The sequence below is a fragment of the Aptenodytes patagonicus genome, chromosome 3, assembly GCF_965638725.1.
Source record: "Aptenodytes patagonicus chromosome 3, bAptPat1.pri.cur, whole genome shotgun sequence".
In the NCBI taxonomy this organism is placed as follows: Eukaryota; Metazoa; Chordata; class Aves; order Sphenisciformes; family Spheniscidae; genus Aptenodytes; species Aptenodytes patagonicus.
Window position 1 is genome coordinate 89,738,982 of NC_134951.1, and position 21,827 is coordinate 89,760,808.

Sequence of the window (21,827 nt, forward strand, 5' to 3'; positions counted from 1 at the left end):
GTCCACAGGCAGTAAATTGGTATGAACAGATCTAGCACCTTGCCCAGGTAACTTACATGCCAGAGCTGTGCAGATCGATGCGAGGGACACAACAAGAAATTCTGGGAGGTTTTTAGGAATGAAACAAGGGTGAAGCTTTTGCTGGTTGGAAAAAGACCCAACCCAGTACTGACCTTCTACGGCATCTAGTGGGCTCTTACTGACACTTGACTGTTTAAAACCTCTCACACTGAAGTAAAGCTGCTGTGGCATACTTCAGCACGGGCACTCACGAGAGGCTGTGAGGGCAGAAACTGGACCAAGGTGTGACTGGAGAGGCCCATAGGAGAGCAGCAGCAGGAAGGTACAGGCAGGGAAGTGTCAGGAAGCTTCAGTGCAAAAGGCAAGGCAGCTAAAGGGTGTATCACTAGTCTGATAACCTGGAGTAACAATAGGAGTTTAAGACCTATATCGCTACCACCATACAATACTGCTCTCATAATTTCATTTAAATTATCTCACTGAAAGTACCTAATGTAATCGGGGCCACAATTCATGTTTTCTTCTCAACTGAAGAATATTTATTAAAATGATGCTTGACATGAGATGGGATTTATTGTTTCTCTGCTGCTGCCACGCTTCATCTGTCAATTTTTAGGAATAAGTATCAAACATCTTTTCAATCAAAACAAACACAAAAGCTTGCATTATTTGAACATTTTGCTAAAATAACTCGGAGACTTTGTGGGAAAATCTTTGCTGGACAACATTTCATTTTATTCGTATGCCCCCATTAACATAATAAGTATGTGTTTGGATACAATTACATCCAGCTGTGTTTTCTGTTTGTGTTGCTTTTTTAACTGGACTACCATAGTTCAAATAGTGAGATGCCTGTCAGAGTGCTCTGTTGCAAGATTTCCATTTAGGGTGTAGTATATAATTTGCATACTAATACTGTAAATAGTTTTCAAACAGATTTCCTGGAAGACTTGAAACCTCTTCTATATGTGTAAATAGAATGCTTATTTCTTTCGGGACTAATATTCTGTATGAAAACAGTTCCCCCTCCACACACACAGAGGAAAGTCTTGTTGAAATGATCATACAGCAAGATCATAACCAGGGTAGAATTTGGCCCTCATCTGTTTTTAAACAGCTGGCTGAAAAACCGTCATATATTCAAAGGAAACTTAGTTTCTTTTCATCCATCTGTTAGCACACCCTTATCTCAAAGTACAAATGCCATGGTAATAATTTACAGCAAAGGACATGTCAGTCCAGTCATGATAAATTCACTGCTGAGATAAATGGATACAGATAAATAATATAAATAACCACATACAGAAGATTTTTTAATCCCTACTTCAATTATTGGATAATCACATTAGTATGAATTCCAAGCAGCACAACTTTCTACTGAAAAAATAGAAATGCAGTCTAGGAGGCTGCATAATAAGATTCTGCCAAGAAACACAGCGAAAGGAGGAAGCCTCCTCTGCAAGGAGAGGAGGTCCAAGAACTCCAGGTCCAAGAACTTACATGCTTGGATCTGACTACAGCCAACATTTGAAAACAACAACCATCTGTTTAGTTAAAAAAATCCACTTGATATTCATAATCTTTCCCTGATAACTGTGGCAACAGTGAATTAATTAATTAAGCCCTTGTAATAGAGCTAACAGTGAATTAGTTTTTTGACACCTGTAGCAACTCTTTGGAAGAAGTCGTTGTTTACATCAAATGGGATGCTTTAGCCATGGAATGTTTCCATCCAAATAGTGCAGAATACCTAATATTTATAGTCTGTTTGCTGTACAAAGTTGCACACTCCAAGGGCCCTTTTTATTGCCTGGCTACATAGCCAAAATCAATTGCTATCAACACCTTTTTCTGTAAAAATCTCTTTGCTATGATGTACTTGTAATTCTAATAAGTGTGAAATCCTCAACAGAAAGTAAATTAATGTTTATAATGATGTCAGTTTAAGTTTTGATGGTTTTTTCATTCTTAAGGAATATGGCAATTTAATTGTGAATCTACTTAAGCCGGAATAACCAGAAGTTTTCTTGTATCTGAGAGAAATACACCCATGTATGTGGGAGGGAATAAGCTCATGCATTGCAATAGGCTGGGAACTGTCTGTCTGCACTGCTGCTCTGTAGAATATGATCTGAGGGAGAAGCTGAACATGAGTCAGCAGTATGTCCTTGCAGCAACGCAGACAAACCACATACCCAGCTGCATTAGCAATAGCATAGCCAGCAGGCAAAGGAAGTGGTTATTTCTTTCTACTCGGCACCATGAGGATACATCTGGAATACCAAGACCAGTTTTGGGCCCCACAAACCACACAAGAAATATATTCAAAACAGAAAAGTCCAGTGGAGGAACAGACTTTTTTCTCCTTGCAAAAGGTGAGAGCTAACTGTTGTCTTCTGCTGCCCAAAGGGGGCTTGCAGAGCTAGACCTGTTCCAGAGGTGCACCATGAAGGGACAGGAGGCAACAGTCAGAAATTGCAGTAAAGGAAATTCCAGTTAGCTATAAAGAAATATTCTTCATAATAAAAGGAAGAAGTTGCTTAAGAGAGGCTGCGGAATCACCATCCTTGGTGATTTTCAAAGCTTGTTTAACCAAGGGCCTGGACAATCTTATTCAACTTAGAAGTTAGCGCTGCTTTGAGCAGGAGGTTGGACTAGAGGACCTCCAGAGGTCCCTCTCAGCCTACATTTCTGTGGTACAGCCTGTGATCTTCATAAGCTGCAGGGATTGAAATTCAAATAATCCACCTTACAGAACACTCCAATCAAGTATTCACAGCAGTGTGAAATTCATCACCCTGCCTTCCCCTCCCCACAACAGCAGAAAGGAAAGACAAGATTGGTATTTGCTTCCTTACTGCTGCCTCTGCCCTCTGGCAGCCTGTGGTGTGTACTCAACCCATACAAACCAATCTAGTGATGATTTAAGGAAATGTAATTTCACAGCCTCTTTAGCTAAAAACGCATAGGTGCTATTTAAAATAATTACCTCATTTCAATATGCACACCCATAAATTCAGGGTGCATTAAAGCAGTAAATATTTAGGCAGATTGATTCACATCCCTTACACAATTTCATTGCATTTCAGTGTCAATACACTATGAAATAAGATCTTTTTATTTGTTTTGCAAACATGGGCTAACTTGTTAAGTTTAATTGCAAAATACTAAATTTCAAGATCTCCAGGCTTTCAAAATTTAAACACCATAAATTTAAATCATGGACAAGGATACAAACATGACAGATCTTTGCTTCCACTTGGAAAAGATAAAGTCAGACACACAAACATAAAGACAAGGCAGAGATTGAAAGCTGTCTTTTACATTATTTGTAAGAGCAGACTATCACAAATATAGTAAGCTTAAAACTGGAATTTCCTGAGTGTCAAATGTTAGTGTTGCCTTCTGCAACAATCTATTCTGCTATTTCTGTCATTGCTGCTATTTCTGTCATTTTTCTAGGAAAGGAGTCTTCTAACCCCCAACAGTCACTATTCATATCACTCGCTTCTAAAGTAGGGAAAGGAAGCTAATTAGACAGTGAATGATAAGCAGAATACCAGAGTTCATTTTTATTTGTAGTTTTTATATTCCAGTTTACTTGAGTAGCTAGCTGAACTGTGTGTAGTTAAAAATCAAGGGGAGAATAAGGGCATGAAAGATTATAAAAAAGAAATGAGGCAAAGAAAAAAAATTCCAGTGGTACTCAGCTGAAAAAAAAAACAAAGGAGTTATTAGCTGGAGGAATACCCAGTTTGACTCTGGTTATGTGGGAAAGTTTATTTTTTCTCATACAAAGTCTAGCATCAAAGGAGACATTAAAATCCTATAGTAAGTAAGTTGTCAGTAATGGCTAAAACTGAAGCTCTCACAAAGAAAAACAGGCTATATTCTCCTGCAATGCACCAATTTTTCAATTCCCAGAGATGGAAGTTATTGGAGTGTGCAGAACCGGCTAAGGCTTATAAGGAAAGGTTGAGGTTTAGGTATAGATTATTTGGATATTTTTGGGTTTTACCTCATTTTACACACTTCAGGGTCAATGAGTAAAAAGGCTTTGCAGTGGAAGAGCTGCGCTATTAATGACTTTGCTGGTGTAATAGAAAGTCTCAGAGAAACATTTCAAATGTGCTGAGTACAAGTGGTCAGCTCTTTTAACAGGATTTGGAAAACCAGCTGTTATCTTAAGGTCCAGCCAAAGGAGGGCTGCACATTTCTACCCTTTACAAATTTCAGAAAACTGTTTTCCTGGTGGTTATCTGATAGGACCTGAAAGCTGTTTAAAATGTAGCTCACTTTATAACTATTAGATCAACCAACCTCAACTAAGTGATGAAAATATAAACCCAGTAGCATCAGTTGCCAGAACCCGCAAATATGTAGGAACGTGTGTTGATACTTCTGCTAGGGGGGATCTCGCTGGCCTCTGTTACACCACCCAAGGCAGTAAAGCCAAACCAGTGACTACAGGGACCGGGCTACAGGAACCACTTTCTTTTGGTTGGAAAAAAATATTACTGACAACTGAAGCACTTAATCATGGGTTTAATTTACAATCAACTAGGTGTACCTAATCTGAAACACTCTTATGAACTTTATTAGCCTCTCCAAAAGTCTACGACTTAATTACAATTTCCATTCGGTTCAGCAGTTCTTTGAAAATAACTCTGAGAAATCAAGTGTGTAAGCATTGGGACTTCTCTTGACAACGTCTCTAGTCACAAGATCCCCAGTAAATTAGCAGATGTCTTAAGAAAGAGGAAAAATATTACGGTGAGTTTAATTATTAGGATACAAGTGACGGACTTTTTTTTTTTTTTTAATTTTGCAACTTATGCCCCATCTTTCACAAATGTCGCACAACCCAAACATTACAAACTCTAAACTAAGTTGGTTGGGTATCCACACCACAGGGTCTAGCTACTTAATGAATATTGTCTTTGTTCCACAGTTGAAATTGATGATACCAGATAGTTTTTTTTTCCTGTATATGTAGTGGCACTGTAAGTTTTACAAAAGTATCAAGACACTATCATGTAATAGAAGGGACCAGCACCAACTTTTCTTCTCTTTACTTGGATTTCCAAGAGTATGTACGCGTGTCATACACACTTTAAAAAAAAAAAAAATAGTATCATATTCCCAGCTTCTGCACAATTACTTTTAGCACAACTATCTCTTTGGAAACATGCCTTTTTGATTCAGGTGTGTGACTGACACACAAGCACTGTGACTGGACTTTTGATACCTGCTGTTATGGAGGTCCCACTTGCATTATAGTTCTAATAAGAAGCAAACACAGAAAGACAAATATTTGGATTACAGTCCATTATGGCCATGGTAACTTCATATGTAAATTGTAATAAGTATGTAAGTTTGATGATGACTTTGTATACAGCTTCTATCAAGTTTTCACCTCCCTAGAACTCCAGACCAAGTTCTCTAAAATTAGCTCACAATTTTTCCAGTTTTTCCTATGGACTTTCTCTCCTGTTAGAAATTAGCTCATCTGGGAAGTACAGCTATACCTTCCAATTAACACCTATAAGTCATGTTTAATGATTAGGAAGCAAATCCCAAGATTGTTCTCAAGTATAAATTCCGTAGCAGCATGTTTCAGATTTCATTCCCAGATGCCTCATAAATGTGGCAGGGAAAAATTATTAAAACCTGCTTTTTCTACTAAAGCATTAGATATTTTCCCCAATTTCTACAGCCTTTTCATTATGTATCTTAAAGAGATGTGTTATGCTACTAAATACTATACGGAACACAAGATTGGGTAAATAATTACAATGTCTGGATTCAGTGTGACACTGAAATAAGTGAATACAGCTTCGAACTGGACTTGCATAGAATAGCCTTAAATTTGGTTATATTCCTTAATATGAATCTATTTTTAAAACATGTGATACATCTGACAGTAATGCTGCACATATCCCTGAATATAGTGATCTACAGTCAAGTAGTATTATGGAAACAAATTAGTCATGCACAGCTTAACTGCTAAAACCTGTCTATATCAGCTGATAATGATGTACAACCTATTGGCTTTTAATTAAGTAAATATAGCTTTTCAGTTTTTCTTATTCATTCATTGAACTGGTATTTCAGGCCACAGAATGTTCAATGTCAAATCTTATTGAACTGCTTCCTTCAAAGGAAGGGATTGTTTCAATTCGTAAGAATTAATAAAAGCTTTGTGAGGATTAAGTGTTCTCTTCTGTTGAAGGTTTGAGTAGATAATTATGCAGGCAGCATAGAATGAATTTAAATGCTCAATACATGTCCTCGTCAGCTAATTTCATTTTAACTCATTAAAGAACAGAGATAAATAATATAAAGTTCCAGACTTATTTATTAAACTGAAATGAATGAGCAATAAACCTAATTGTGTCATCCACTAGAAATATACTGATGCAGAAATAATGAATTCTTGATAAACTGCAGGGAAAGGCATAAGCATTTAAGCATAAGTTAAACCCCTATAGACAGTCCCACGTGAAGGACAGAAAACTTGCCATTTGGACCAATTAGTAAAATCAATACATGCTTTATTCAAGGATTTATCTGAAGATCACTGACTACTATCAAAATAGCAGTAGTTCCACTATTGTTCTGCAGTGGACTTAATCAAAACATAGCAAGGAGTGCAATTAATGGAAAAAAGTGTAACTACGAGTTGTTTCTCTTGTTTGGAGAAAACAAATGAAGTTCAAGACCATCAGACAAAGGAGGGACATTTGATCAATTAGTTTGATCAAGCTTTAATTATGTTTGCAGCATGGTAAAACTCAGATGGTTTTCAGACTAAGAGATGGGAAGTCTCACTTAGCATGGAACTTAGGATTACTTAAAATTTCAAAGATTTTCAGCATCTTTCCAAAAAAAGAAACCTACACTGTACCAGTTTCCTGTTTATACCTATTTGTCTTCTCAAACTAGAGTTCAGATTTTTTCCCTGAGTAGTACCAGACACACAAGGAATTCCAGTGGCTGTGCAAACCAAGGACCTGCTTGGAACAGCAGAAAAAGAGATACAGAGAGATTTTCAAGAAATAGAATACTAATAAATTAAACCATAAAATTAATCCGTAAGAGTTAGAGCATCTTGAATCTTGACAAGGATTCTCACGTTCTCATATACTTGCTTGTTTAAGGACAGATCTAGTGCAAAGTTGGGCTTTCAACTTAAGAAAATAGGATTTTATCATATTGTTTAAAAAAAAAAAATCTTTTAGTGGTCTGTGTCAGAGAAACACATAATATGCAAAATGCATATGAAAAGGATGTTGAAATTTAATTTTTGAGACGTCATATGAAACTAAACTAGAAGCTGTACTAAAGAACATACTACTGCATCTTATATGCAGTTAAGTTATATGCTTAATTCTTTTTGAAAGTTAATTTAATTTCAATTACTCTTAATTTACAATAGACTATTTTAGGTTTGTAGTGACTGGTTTTCAGAACCAGAAATTATTGTACAGAAATTAGATCCATTGTATTTATTCAAGCGGTGCTTCGGTAGTATTGATGTTAATTAAGGCTGTATTAATGTGATTTTTTTGTATGTGAAGATTCCAGTATTTGCAACACTGTTTCAGAAGGAAACCTGTTAAATTTATCTGGTTTGTTGCCCCTATGCTAAATACTCAGAGTCATCATTGCTTTCTCAAATTTTTTCACCACAGAAGGCAGGAAACTGCTATTTTATGGATTAACAGAAGAATTTAGGTTATTCACTTGAAAAGAAAGGAAAGTCTGACCACACATCTCTGAAAATGTTGATGGCAAATATAGGTGACATTTAGAAGTTCATTATCTGCCTTTTGACTTATAAGAAGATCCTTGACAGAATGCTTTGGATTAAAGCAGAAAATTTAATTCACACAGAAACAAAAATCAATGTATAAACATTGCACTTATTCAAAAAATTCTTTATCCTTACTACTCCAGCTTATTTTCCTAGTTGCTACCAGAACTGGGTCTTACTAAAAACCATAACATCATTCTCATTTTTCTGTGTCCTTCCATCCTTCTACCATCTCATCAGTTAGCTATTTCACAATTTCTGACCGCTTCATAATCCTCAGTTTTAACTTGAGCGCTTTCAGTTTGTTGCACTGTCGCAAGAAAACTGGCTTCTTTTTCCCCATCTGTCCCACCCTTATTCAAGTATCAGACTACATAACAATGCTAAATAACGTGAGTACAAATTCTTCCATAAAGGTCTTAAGTTAGCAGGCTGGCTATAAGGTTTATAAATATCTGCCTCAAACAAATGCGAGTATGGATCATAAACAGTATAACCATTTTCTGAAAATAAAACATTGTACAAGGCTTTGTTTCATTACCAGAAGTGCAATTATCTGAGGCTGCCAATTGCTGCTTTGGCTGCATTCCCTGTCTGCTGGAGAGGTAACTCCCTTGTAAGGATATGCAGTGAAACAGGTGCAAAAGAAGACATGAAAATTGTGTGTGGATACATCACTAGAGAAGCTGGATGGCATGATTCACATTCGTTTCCTGGAGATGTTTAAGAACCTTCTGAAAATATTATGATAAAGCAGACAGAAGTGTTCTCTGGCTAAACAAGCGACTGGCCCAGAAAAGTCTAGAATTTGTAGCACGCGAAGTGTAAAATGAAGGATTGCACCACCTTAGCCAAGCTAAATTCAGTCTTTTGCCCAGTCTTTGAGGCTGATCTTGAAGGACAGGATGGAAAAGTCATTAAAAACAAAAGCAACGAAAAAGAAAAGAAAAGAAAAGAAAACACAGAACAAAAAACCACAAGTATCCGCTGCATGACCCTAGACATCCGGTAATATTACCTACTGGCTTAGATGCTGAGGGCCATGTTCAGACCACATAAAATACAATTTTAAAATATAAACAAATAAAATGAGATTAATGGAGATAGAATCTCATAAAAAAACTAAATAGAGAAGCAAGAGGTGTGGGATGTGTGACAAGGTGTAAAAAAATTTAAAGATTACTTTTTTCCTAGTTTGCTACTAGGAAACAATGGCATGAAAACCCCAAATCCAGAAATCATACATATTTCTGAATTTTACATCATCAGTGAATTATCTTAAACCCGCACTTGCCCTAAACATTGCGGCTGTCCTTACCAGACATACCCACCCTGGATAATTTGTCTTACTGTATTAAATCACCAAATATTGGTTTTGGAGAAAATAAAAAGTTTTTTTCAACTTATTATAGTGAAGAAGTACACAGATGACTTTCAGGAGAAAAGGATACTTCCCCCATTATCTTCTGAATCTCAACAAGTACCCAACAGGCCTTTTTTATAAGTTACATTAATGTGTAACTCAGGAAGAAAAGTGAATCGTTTGTAGCAGCAAGACATCAGCTGTCCTTGCTCGCTACCTAAGAGTTAATTTTACAGCAAGCTGCAGCTACACTGCTCCTACTGTATTTATACGGGTTTGAGAATGTTTCAGGGCATTTACTGCTTTAGTACCTGTTTGTCCCTTTTTAACAAGTGTAAGATTATAGGTTTTAAACAGAGATAATAATTCAGGAAAGCTATGAGTTCTTTTATAAAGACTTTAATCAGGAGCATGACATTTCTTTTCAAACAAGAGCAGCTTCTTAATTTCTTTTGCCTGGAAGGAACCGACTTCCCCTATTTAATTTGATTTGTTACTGCTTTTTGACTAACGCCCGAATCCTCCTAACCAATTTTCGCTCAGTTCTGTAGTCTGTTATTGATAGAAGTTTCAAAATTATGAAAACAATACGCTTTCTAGGCAGGTGGAAAGAAAAGAAAGGCTTTTAAGATATGTTTACTCTGCCATCAAAAAAAGAAATGCGTCACTATATGTGAATAATATTAATCTCAGACCTATGTTAGGTACTGGCTATACCTCAGAAATAATGGCATGGACTTTATCCTAGGTTTGCTGCTCAGGATCTCAAGGGAGTTTATACAGCTCTCCCTGACACACATTTCCATGGTTTTACTGCGATTAGTATCCGAACTAGTAAGATTAAAAGCTGTTCAGGAATGTCTCTGCAGGCTGCAGTACCTACAGTTGAAGCTCAGTCATGCTTTTTCTAGCTGCAAGCTAAGATCTTTCTACATAAAGAACTGGAATGTACAGAAATGACCGAGATCACACTCCACGTTACACTAAAATACACAGCAAAATAAAAAATTAAATACATAGTGAAACTGCAATTAAATAAATATTGGAATGGAAAGAGATCAGTGAGCTATCAAAGTTGTTCTCGTAACTGCCTCTCAAAAGAAAATTGAAGAACAGGTGACTATTTGAAAAAAAACTCCTCTCCAAATCCACTTCCTCTGGTTCATCTCCAAGCATCACCTCAGTCTGAAAACCTAGGAAAAAGTTGAGGGCACTAGCCAGCCAGCTGACCAAAAGTAACAGCCATGATGACTTTCAAGCATTTGTCTGTCTCTCAGACTATGGCATAAATCTTCTAGGGCCCCTGTAGCCACCTGCAGGATTGACTTTGACTTGAGACCTATGAAATAAAGTGCTTTTTGAGGCAGATGCTCTTTACACATCAAACCTTGGTTCATTTCCTTTATTTTAAACTTATCAGTCACAGTGACATTTCTGATAATCATGCTCTTTTTCTGCAGCTACACTCTCCTGGTTTCACTGTCTTACAGCTGTTCTCTTTCATGTCTCCTATTCCTGTAGTGCACTGCTGCACTGTCCTTTTGACTGATGGTTGCTTCCCTCTTCTATCCCTTTCATCACCTTAAAGTATCTCTTTTCGAAATAAATGCAGATTTAATATTCATAGATTATATTCCATATGTAAAGCTTTTGTACCAGCACTGTAGCCAGGTAGGTAAGAAATAAAGCAACTAGGGACCAGGGCACCTGCAAAAAAATCCTGGAAAATATTTATTTACTCACCTAAACAAAAAAAACAAATAATGAAATATTTAGTCCTCAAAATTCATTTTCAGTAAAAAAAAAATAAATTGGGGTGGATTTTGAACAATATTGTCACTGCCCCTAGCTTCTGAATTTTTATCAAAAGATGAAAAACTGTAAATAAAAATAATCATTAACCCCAGATTCTTATCCAAACATTAGCTAATTTTCCAAAATTAGCTCTCCAGAGTTGCAGCAACATTTCTGTGAGTTTTTGATGGGCTTTTGGGGGGGCTTGAAAAGCCATTAGAAATTGTAATTAACTCTAGCATCACCCTCCTCTTTTCAGTCTGTTCCTCTTTTATTTTTTATTCTTTTTAATAGAAGCTTCTGGCTTTTACTGTGACAGTAAATTCATAACAACTTTTTCAAAACAAGTATTTCACGAACTAGTGAGAGGAGCTCGTTAGCCAAAGTATCAAGCTCCCCGTTCTAGTCATATCTCCTAAAGTCAGGAGCCTGCATTGCTGACTGTAAGCCAGTCCTTTGCCTCTGATCTTCTGATATTTCCTAGGTATGTCTACAGCCAGATTAAAAACATCTGCTGGACCAGGCAGATTTATCCACAGTTCAGCCAAATCTCTTAATCAGATTCAATTTCCTCTTGTCCTGGTCCCTTTAATTCTCTCCTTATTGTTTGCCTATATCTTAACTTGAAACTTCAACAATTCATCTTCTCTTCCAAAGCTGGAAATAGCATCTCATTCCCAGATTCAAAACCCTTAGATCCATTTCTGCAGCTAATATAAAAGCTGTCTGCACCTTCAAAGTTCTCAGGTCCATAGAAACTTTCTGTGTCTATTCTATTTGTAGCTCCCACCAACATCAGATGGCAGATTGTTTTCTGTCCTCCTTCCTTATTTCATGTCCGTGACTAGACAATAATGTTGCAGTCTTCTCGTATCTAATGCCTGTGGTTTGAATCTTTCACTTCAAATTATTTTCTCTACCTGATGTTCTAAATCCTACCTCAAAATCCATTTCTTCTACGGCTCTTTCAATTCCACAGTCATAAATGCAAGCTGACCCTGTCCAAGTTTATAGTTTTTTATTTGAAACTTTTCCATTGTATTCACCTCTTCTACAGGTATCACCAATCTAACTTTACTTCCCCAAAAGAATTAGTTTTAGTTAAGTATCTTTTCCCAGTGTCACAGTGGAAGATATAGTCCATATTCGGTTTCATTGGTAATGATACCAAACTCTAGCTTAACTCTAGGCAAGGGAAACAGATATAATTCTGTAGTAAAGCAAAAAAGTGTTATTATTGATTTCTCACAGTTTAACTGGAAGTCTTGTGACATTTGACATTCTTTCTCCAAGTTTTAGCTCTCAAAGCTAGTTGATTATGTAAGACCCTTTTTCATTAATTTTGTTTCAGATGGACCTTGACAAGCAACTCAGACAAACCTTGTTTAGACAGTGTATGACTCCCACAGCTCAAAGCCAACAATATCTAACCTTTACGTACATTAAAAATAGCTTGGAAATATGACCAGAGTGAAGTTGAAAGGCTTAGCGAGCAAAAAAGCAGATTAAAAAAAAAGATTATTTTAAAAGTATTTCTAGCTATGCTGATAATTTTGGGTGTGTGGCTTATACCTTGGGAAACCTTTGAGATGGTAATAGTCAAAGACAGGTATCTTCTGATTCAAGAAATCAGACACAACAGATTTATTCACTGAAAACCCCAAACTGAGTGTTCATACATCTGCAGTCTTCAATAGTAGAATGATATAAAGTATAGATCCTGCAAAAAAGGGAGGCAGGCCCCAACCCCCATCCCTACAGCCCTTTTACTTGTTCCCCATTGGCTACCCCAATGCTCCACAGAGGCTGACATTTATCAGTGGCCCTGCTCACAGGCAGAGCGGCCCCACCGGCACTCACCACCGGCCGGTGCACGTCCCAGAACGCTCGCTCCTGGCTGTCAAGAATCTTCCTCTCTATCTTGTCTCTCTTCTTGTCCACTCTGTCAATGTTATAGGATATTTAAAAGAAATGGTGTTAATGACAGTAATTTTAAACCTATGAAGCGTCCAATTGCTTTTCCCTCCCCTTCTCCCTTCAAAAAGCATGCAAACCCAAAACTCCTCGTCTTCAAAGGAACTTACTTTGCTTGTGCTTCAGCTTGCATAAAAATAAACTCCCATTTCCGAGCAAATGCTCGCTGTAGCCTGGCCAAACTCTCCTGAAAATACATCACAATTTTAGTGGGTTAGGTTGTAAGTTATTTACTATTTAATAGCTTTTAGCTTATCTTTTTCTCCTCTCCTCGCCCCCCCTGCCCAAGATGTAATACAAGTCATGATATCTGTGCCAGTGTAAATGTACCTTATCTGCTACGAAATCTTTGCCTGACACCAAACGGGATGGAATACTAGATCTATCTACTTTTGAATGCCCTGACTATTTTAGTTTTGAAACTCTGATGACAAGGGTGGATGCAACCTTCAGCAGAACATGGGATTTCTGAAGCATTTTTATATACTGGGTGCTGGATGAGTAATTTTGTAATAATACAAAGAAACATTCTTGTTTTGAAAGTCCCTAATACTGAAAGATAACAGCAGTACTTTCCATACTGGATGATCCACATGACAATTCTCATCAGTCATCTATACAAATAGTTTGCATTGAACAATGTTGGCTGCCTATCAATTTAAAATACAATAATAAGAAGCTATCAATATTTTGGTAGTGTAGGAATCTTCCAAGAGCTCCACATATATCCTCATTTTAAAAAAAATGCAGACTATCGTTCTTCACTACTGTACAGGAAATGTATATATCCTACAGCCTACTAGTAATAACAGGAAGAAGATTTGTAAAATCTTAGTAAAATTTTTTCCTCCAGTGATGCTGGAACAGCTTCACTGTCTGTAACAGAGCTTTTCTGATCTCCCTCCAGCTTAAATGGCAGCAGTATGCAGTCCGTTAACATGGAGAAGGCTGAGGTTCTTACCTTCCTCCAAAAAGATCCCAGTTACCTTCGTGCACTGCTTTTACTGAGACTAAGTGAAAAATTGTCTGTAAACTTCCTAACAAAAAGTGTTGCTTTAACTGTATTTCTACGCATGGCAAATGTATCTCTATGACATACTTACTGAAAATAAAGACTGCAGAGAGTGAAGAGGAGACTTTCTAGAGATCTTGTCAATACCATTACTGGCTCTCATGGATTGTATACTGGAGGTGAATTTTCTAAGGCATGTAAGAATAAAATTATGCATACCCCACAGGGCAGTACATTGAAAAGCAAGCTTGTGCCAGAAGAAGCAATAAAGTGTGTCAGCATGGTGCTGCGGCTGGAATATTTGGCATGTTGAGAGGCCTGGCTGACTATCCTGCTATCATGTCACAGTACCACAGCTGGACAACTTTCAGCACAGAGCCAGGGCTGTTCATGAATTTTATGTTGACATTTACATGAAAAATTCAGGAACTTTTGGGGGGACAGGGATGGAATTCAAGACATCTCTCTCCTTAGCGAGTGCCATCCTCATCGGCTAATCAAACTTCCTCTTTTTCCATCTCCTGCTGCCCCCAATTATCTCACCTTGTCTGGGGCACAACACAACTTTTCAGGGAGTGGGAAGTGCCTCTAGTCTGACCCTCTTTGCCTCTCATCTAAGTGATGGGACAAGGGCTTAAGTGCCAGCATCACTTTAAAGAATGTGATTTGTATTTCTACAGCTACCAAGTGCTTTTGAAAATGTTGCCAGAGATCCTTCATTCAAACCTTATCATGGTGTAGAGTATAATTGCTTTCAAACACTCATGGTGTATCTGGGATTTGTGAACAGTTATTTCTGATCCTGGCATGGTGATCTGACCAGAGTAAGATTAGAGATGGACCAAAATCTCAACTTTTGCCCAGCTAGCCTTCATAACAGTGTCTCAAACAGCATTTATGACTACTGAGCACTGTCAGACCCACACGCTGGCAAAAGTGGAAAACTAATAAATTTTCACACAGAATGCCTATAGTTCTCATGCTTAACATTATTTCACATGCTCATTGGGCCCAGCAGAGATATTTACTTTTCCCCAGGTACTTACAGCTTCATAGTCTGCTAGCTCCAGCCTTGCTTTGTTTTGCATTGTCCGCTTGCAGAGGTAAACGGCTGGAACAGAATAAAATAACACAGAATTTGCTACTATCTCACAAACACAGCAGACCAGAAATCTAGAGGCTTCATCTCTATTTTGTGGCTAGCTTTTTTTTTGTTTTGATTTCTCCCTCTATTCTAAAAAGCTTTAAATATGGGATCAATGCTACCAGTATGGTAACTAAAATGATGGGTCAAATACAGAAATTCATTAAATAATTATAAAATCTGCTTTATGCAACAGTCATCATATACAAAATGCATGAGATACTTGGGGTGAGGTTGTTTAATGGCCAGGGAACTAGCACATTAAAGAAAAAATGGCAAAAACATTTTTTAAACTGTGTGTGTATAACTCATAATGCATAAGAGTTTTATCAGGAGCTGCTGCTACATTAGTCAAATAGGTTTTTAAGAACATGTACACATGGGTTTAGTTATTTTTACTTTATATTTAGAAATCACAAAATGTCAGCCTAAGAAGATTTTAGCTAAAAATTAATTCCAGATAAAATTCAAGTCTCGTACAGATTAGTCTGCTATAACCAATATTTAAAACAGAAAATAATGTGAGACCAAAAAATGAAAAAAGTGTATCATGTATTAGATATAATGAGAAAAAATATTTTCATTTATTTTCTAGATCCAAAATCCTTCAGCAGAGCTGTTCTGCCTCCACCTCATTCAAACAGAGCAGAATCTTAACTAATAAAATGGCATACTGACAGCTAAATACTGAAAGGACGCAGGGATGAAAATGAAACTTAAGACTACATAAACAGTACGGTGGTTTGCATCACATTGCTTGATCCTGAATTCTTTATGCACTCCATTACCCTTGAATGAAGTACATTTCCAAAAGACTGACTTTAGCAACAAATACTTCACATCAACACTGAATATTGTACAGCTTCCCCCACCAGTAAGACGAGTGCAGTGCAATTCCTTATTGTGCAATATTTACCCACTTCATTACTTCAGAGCACCTTCTCATGTGTGAGATGAGGAATCTTTTGATCAGTGTAGGTAAGAAAACCTTTAACTTATCGGTGGTCTCTACGATCAGCACAAAGAGCCCATAGTTACTGGTTGTGGTTAGGAATGTTCCTGCTTCCTGACTGCCAGCTTGTCCACTACAGGAGCAAAGAGGAATAACATAGGAACCTAACTCTTGAAATCACTAGGAAGAAGGAAGCATTTATCTTATATATAGCTTTTATTTTTAAGGTAGTCAAACCAATTATATTTTACAACTCCATGGAAACATTTATTTCTGACAAGTCACCTGCAAATGCATGCAAACCCACTCCAGTGGGTGCTATTTCAGTGGAACTGATGACAAGCACTTCTAGTAACTCCAGATGCAGTTACAGGTGTTACTTGATGTAAAATGAAGTTACATTTTAATGCAGTTTTTGTCTCCCCCCCCCCCTCCCCCCCCCATTTTGTGTGTGTTATCTGGTCTATTTTCTTCCATACTTTTTCACTTTCCACTCCCATAAGAAGCCATGGTCTCTTTCTCTGTTCCCTGCACTCCCATATCTTATTGCAGCCTATCAGTACTTAAAGGGGGCTTATAAAAAAGACGGGGGCAAACTTCTTAGTGGGGCCTGTTGCAACAGGACAAGGGGGAATGGCTTTAAACTGAAGGGGGCTACATTTAGACTAGATATAAGGAAGAAATTTTTTACGCTGAGGATGGTGAAACACTGGCACAGGTTGCCCAGAGAGGTGGTGGATGCCCCATCCCTGGAAACATTCAAGGTCAGGTTGGACGGGGCTCTGAGCAACCTGCTCTAGTTGAAGATGTCCCTGCCCACGGCAAGGGGGTTGGACTAGATGACCTTTAAAGGTCCCTTTCAACTCAAACTATTCTATGATTCTATGATTCTATGATTCTATATCTCCTCTGGTTCCAAAGCAATTTCTGTGTCTACAAAATCTACAAATACAGATACAAATCCACGTCACACACCAAGTATAGCAGACAAACAGTTTCTATAGCCTCAGTTTCCATGAATTTTAATATTAGTATACACTTACACTAAGGTATTGTCATGCATGCTGAAATGTCACAAAAAGATGAGGGGATGAATTCTGGACCCTTTGTATCCAGGTCGCAGCCACAATCAGTACAGTGGTATGAGAATACTGAGGAGAGAGGTGGTCTTTGTCAGTTAGCTCCTTTTACAGTGAAGCATTTTCCTCTCTTTTCCTTCAAAATCGGTTATTTCATTGAACAAGAAAAAAAAAATCCCTGAACCCCTTGAAAATATTAGCAATAAAATACATATTTAATAGAAATGTGTAGACAGTCCTGAGAATTCCAGGGGTCAAATTTTGTCTAGTCCGACCAGTCTAATACCACCTGAACAGAAACAAAACAAACTCCCTGTTCTCTGCACTTGATTAAGCCCTTGTAAACCACATTCCATGGTCCCTGTATAGGCACCTTTAGTTAGCTTAGCACTTCCTTGAGTCCCATTGTGGGTATTTTTTGGCATTAGCATCTCCTGCTACCTCCAACTAAAATCGTTGCTGCAGAGGTGGCTGACTCTCCATCTTTCTGTCATGATAGGTTTTAACAAAAAAGCATCTTCAGATCACAGAGTTCTCAACACTAGCAAAACAACCACCAGGTCACCAGGAGCAGGAGAGAGGAATTGGCTTGCCACACTATTATTCTAATACTGCGTCTAAGAAAACTCTTGTCTTAACTGTGTGACTGTACTGCAGTATTTTCCCTGCAGGGTTCTTCTAATGACCCTTTTTGCTCCAACTCCATAGCAAATAGTCCATACAAGACCGTTTGTTTTTTATTATGAGCATATATTAGACTCAAAAAATCATGTTCATCCCTCAGACCTTTTTTCTCTGGAATATCCAGATCCCCTCCCCTTCAGGTGCCTAAAGGTTGTAATACATGTGGCTTGGATCCTTTATGTCAGGAATGTTTCTATGTGCCAGTGTGGATAAGGCAGAATATGCCCAAGAAAGATTTAGTTCTTTGGGAAATACAACATATCCACTAATGTAGAAGAAAATAGTCCTGAAGGACATTCCTACTCTTTGACTCAATTTACTGCCATTTCTATGTGCTAACAATTACATCCTTATTATAGAAGTGCATGTTTGAGGATCTATTTAAGAGCTACTAGTAGTCACACGAGAAGCTGGCAGAGCTCAGGAATTTCAGTTCACCACTTCACACTCTCGTTATGATATTCTTTGGCTTGCCTGTAACAAAATTCACTAGCACGTTGGAAAGCAAGAGTAATGTGAAAATCACTCTTGTTTTCAGCCAGAACATTTGAAGACACAGAGAAATGAGGTTTTGTTCTTCTGACTTTTAGAGCAATGAGATCTGAAATACAGATACTCCCATCTTTTGCACACACCAAGACACGTGTGAAGTAACTGCATGTATCCAGTAGCCTGACCTTGAGCATCTGGGGAGGATGTCAGACAGTTTCTTTCTCCAAGCAGAGTCATGAGCCCTCAGCATTTCAGAGAGTGACAGTGTCTGCTTTTCTAATCCCGTGGTTTATATGAGTTGTCAGTGTTTTTACAGCTTCATACAGAAGTACAATCTGCAGGAAGGGTCTCCAACTAAAAGCTCTTCTATTTCTCTACACAGTTCTCTATTTATCTACCCCCCAAAGGTCCTGGTCAGGGCCCTCAGTACACTGAGGAGATGTAATTGCCCTGAGCAGTCCATCCAGGGTCTCCACTGAGGCCCCCTGTGCTCAGGAGCTGTGCTTAAGCCCAGCTACTTCCCCTGGCCCCTGCTTGAGCTACGTTGTAGATATGCCTCTAACCAGCCCTGTAACTTACCAATGCTGCCCTGGCTTCCTGGCTTGACCTTGGACCTTCCTGGTCACTTGAGACTTTGTCAGTGAGGACATTGCTCCTGCCTGCACTGTTGCCACCCTCAGTTCTTGCTTACCTTCCCTTGCAGAGCTGCCTGCTCTTGCCGCTCCCTGACAAGGGTGCTGAAAAATGCTTAACATATGGATGAATGATATGCAAGGAACAGGGTCTGATTAATAACCTCAATTTGCTAAATATGGACTGCCACATACACTCTTATTTTTAGAGCCACTGTATTCTGATGGATTTTGCAATCAACATAATTGCCTCCACTAAAGTGATTTATATATTAGATGCTATAGCTTGTGCTTTAGAAGTGACTGATTATCATGAGAAAACAGATTTGCCAATAATTTTAAAGGCAATATTAATACGCAACATTTCATAATGAAACATGGTCAGTGATGTTTATAAATGGGCATTTGAACCATGAACCAGTACTAAAATACACTTTGGTAGCTGTGCAGTAAATACAGACTACTCACTCTTGAAAATTCTGTTCAGACATTCACAAAATGTGGGCAATGTGAGAGCTTAAAGTGAGATTGCAAAGTGTTCTAGTGAGAGTTGCATGAAGAGAGTGTCTGGGTTTTCCCTCTTGCAAGTTTTTAAACTGTTAATCCCAAAATAACCCATTTTCATGGTTAGTTACCTTTGTTTCCTGTTCTTGACCGTTCACGTGTACTTGAAAGCTCCTAAGAAACCTCTATAGATTTTTTTCTTTAAATAAGATCGCAGTGATAATGACAGGTTTCATTCTAGAATCTAGAAACTGGACTGAGTCCACATTATATTACACACACTTACTGAAAAAAACCAGAGCTTTCACCCAAAAGTTAAACCAGGGAATTTAAGCTTGTTGCTAAACAGGGGCTAAATCTTCCCTCTCACCACAGCAGAGAAAAAGCCTCAGCTAAATTCAATGGAAGTACAACTGGGCTTCTGAAGACCACAGATAATGCCACCTACACATCCACCACCACGTACACAAACTTAAACTCTTTACATAATTGTCCCAGTGCCAGTGGTGTTACAGCTTGATTCAGCCCCAGATGGTGGGCGTAACTTTCAGTGAACACTCATTATCTCCACTGAGGCCAGATTAAATTTATACTCTCTGTGAGTCAAAATTCTGGTTTCGGAGTCAGTGTGCACATGCCTAATCAGTATTTAAAGAGCAAAGAAAATAGAAAGTACTGCAAGGTCTAAGGGTTTCAAAGTGTGCTGTGGGCAGACAGAGGTTCTCCCTCCATATGCGAGTGCCTGCGTCAGATGGAGAATTATGGGACAGTCGGCACAGAACATGACTGCAGGATGGAGGAAATACAATCAAATATCTAAAACATCCGCATTTCTAGGACTATTTATACCATCTGTAGGTCACCTCTGATTTACTCAATAAAAAAAAAAATAATTTTTGCTCTTTGCAACAGCTATTGAGTTTCACTTAGTCTTATAAAAAAGATGACAACTTTTAGGTGGACAAATGGGTCACCGATCAGCCTTGTGTATCTATAAAAGAACTACACTCTTTAGTAAATGCTAATAACATTAAGTTAGAAGGAAGGCCATGATAGCTTGTGTGCACTGAATTGCCAAATGGTCAAAAACATAACTTCTGAAACACTCCTCCTTTTCTCTACTTTTTACTCTTTGATCACACTATTTCTGTAACATTTAAGGAATGCAATTTGATTATAGATTTAGGTGGGTAGAGGACTCTCTTACATAAACCAAGGGCAAGAAAGAAACCAAATTTCAAACTACCAGAGAGCTCAAGAATTAGAAAAAGGCAAATTAATCTTCAACAGACAAAAGTCCCCAGATGACGTTGGCCTGGGAAAGTCCTTCAGGGTGACAAAAAGAGGTATGGAAGAGAGGTCACCCAAGCTACATATACTATAGGATCAGATAAAGAATATCCTGTTGTCAAATCTAATTTAAAATTGCATCCATTGAATTATTTCATACTTCTTGATGTTATCATAATGCTTTCAATTTGCATTCAAGAATTTAACACCCTGCTTTGACACCAAAAAAAAATGCTTTCTACCCCCTCGTAAGGCTCTCAGATTTAAGGGGGACTCAAATGCACTTGCTAAAAAGCTTCTAAGAGGAGGTGCAACAAATCCAAATACACTGATTTTGCATAGAAATCACTTAAGGCATGTGCAATCCAAGGCAAGGCTGAGGATATCAGAAGATGGAAAGTATTTTCTTCTAAACTGTAAAAATCAGCTACAGAGACGGCATCAGAAGGTGGCCATGACTTGACAAAGCGGGCAATTACTCAGTGCCCACCTGGCAAAGGGCTATCAGCGGCAAGACAGTGCATGACTACAGAAAAAAGCATTTGTTGTCACTGCTCCCTTCATGGCCTGAAAGCTCTAATTTCCATATTGATAATGAAACAGACAAACTTATTTAGTTTACTCAACACAGTAATTTGAAAGCAATTCTGAAAATTATGAATTATGTTTCTATATCTCAGAACTTATTCTGATAAGAAATTTTATCTCTATTTATAGGGGACCTGGATGCAGATTGTCAATGCTTTTAAAGTAATGCTTTTAAAATAAAGCTGCAGAAAACATGTACTTGAGTCAGTCACCTTTTCATACGCGTGCATATAAATGAATTGGCCAAACATATTTTCCATGCTCCACATATTATGGAAATAAGTTACACATTCATGGAAAGAAAAATTCAGGTAAGTACAAAACTCTGAAGTGGTGAGCTGACTGGAAAGCATTTTCAGGAAATGCCTCCTGCTTACAGAGCCCTCGCTGCGGTGGTTTGTCAATGTCAGAATTAGCAAGGATCAGAACAAAATTCAGGACATGCTTGTTGAAGTGAGAATTTCTTTTCGCCATTTTTATGA

The 21,827-nt window shown here is 37.9% G+C and overlaps 1 protein-coding gene across 9 annotated transcripts in view; it reads right to left on the reverse strand.

Annotated features, from left to right (window-relative positions):
* RGS7 (regulator of G protein signaling 7) overlaps positions 1 to 21,827 on the reverse strand; it is a 265,891-nt gene that overhangs the window by 48,366 nt on the left and 195,698 nt on the right. For all 9 annotated transcript variants that reach the window (XM_076334190.1, XM_076334197.1, XM_076334191.1 and 6 more), the window contains exons 7-9: positions 15,027 to 15,091; positions 13,079 to 13,155; positions 12,855 to 12,936 (exon numbers count right to left, since the gene is read on the reverse strand). In XM_076334190.1, the coding sequence (XP_076190305.1) occupies positions 12,855 to 12,936; positions 13,079 to 13,155; positions 15,027 to 15,091 (224 nt within the window). The remainder of the gene's footprint in view (positions 1 to 12,854; positions 12,937 to 13,078; positions 13,156 to 15,026; positions 15,092 to 21,827) is intronic.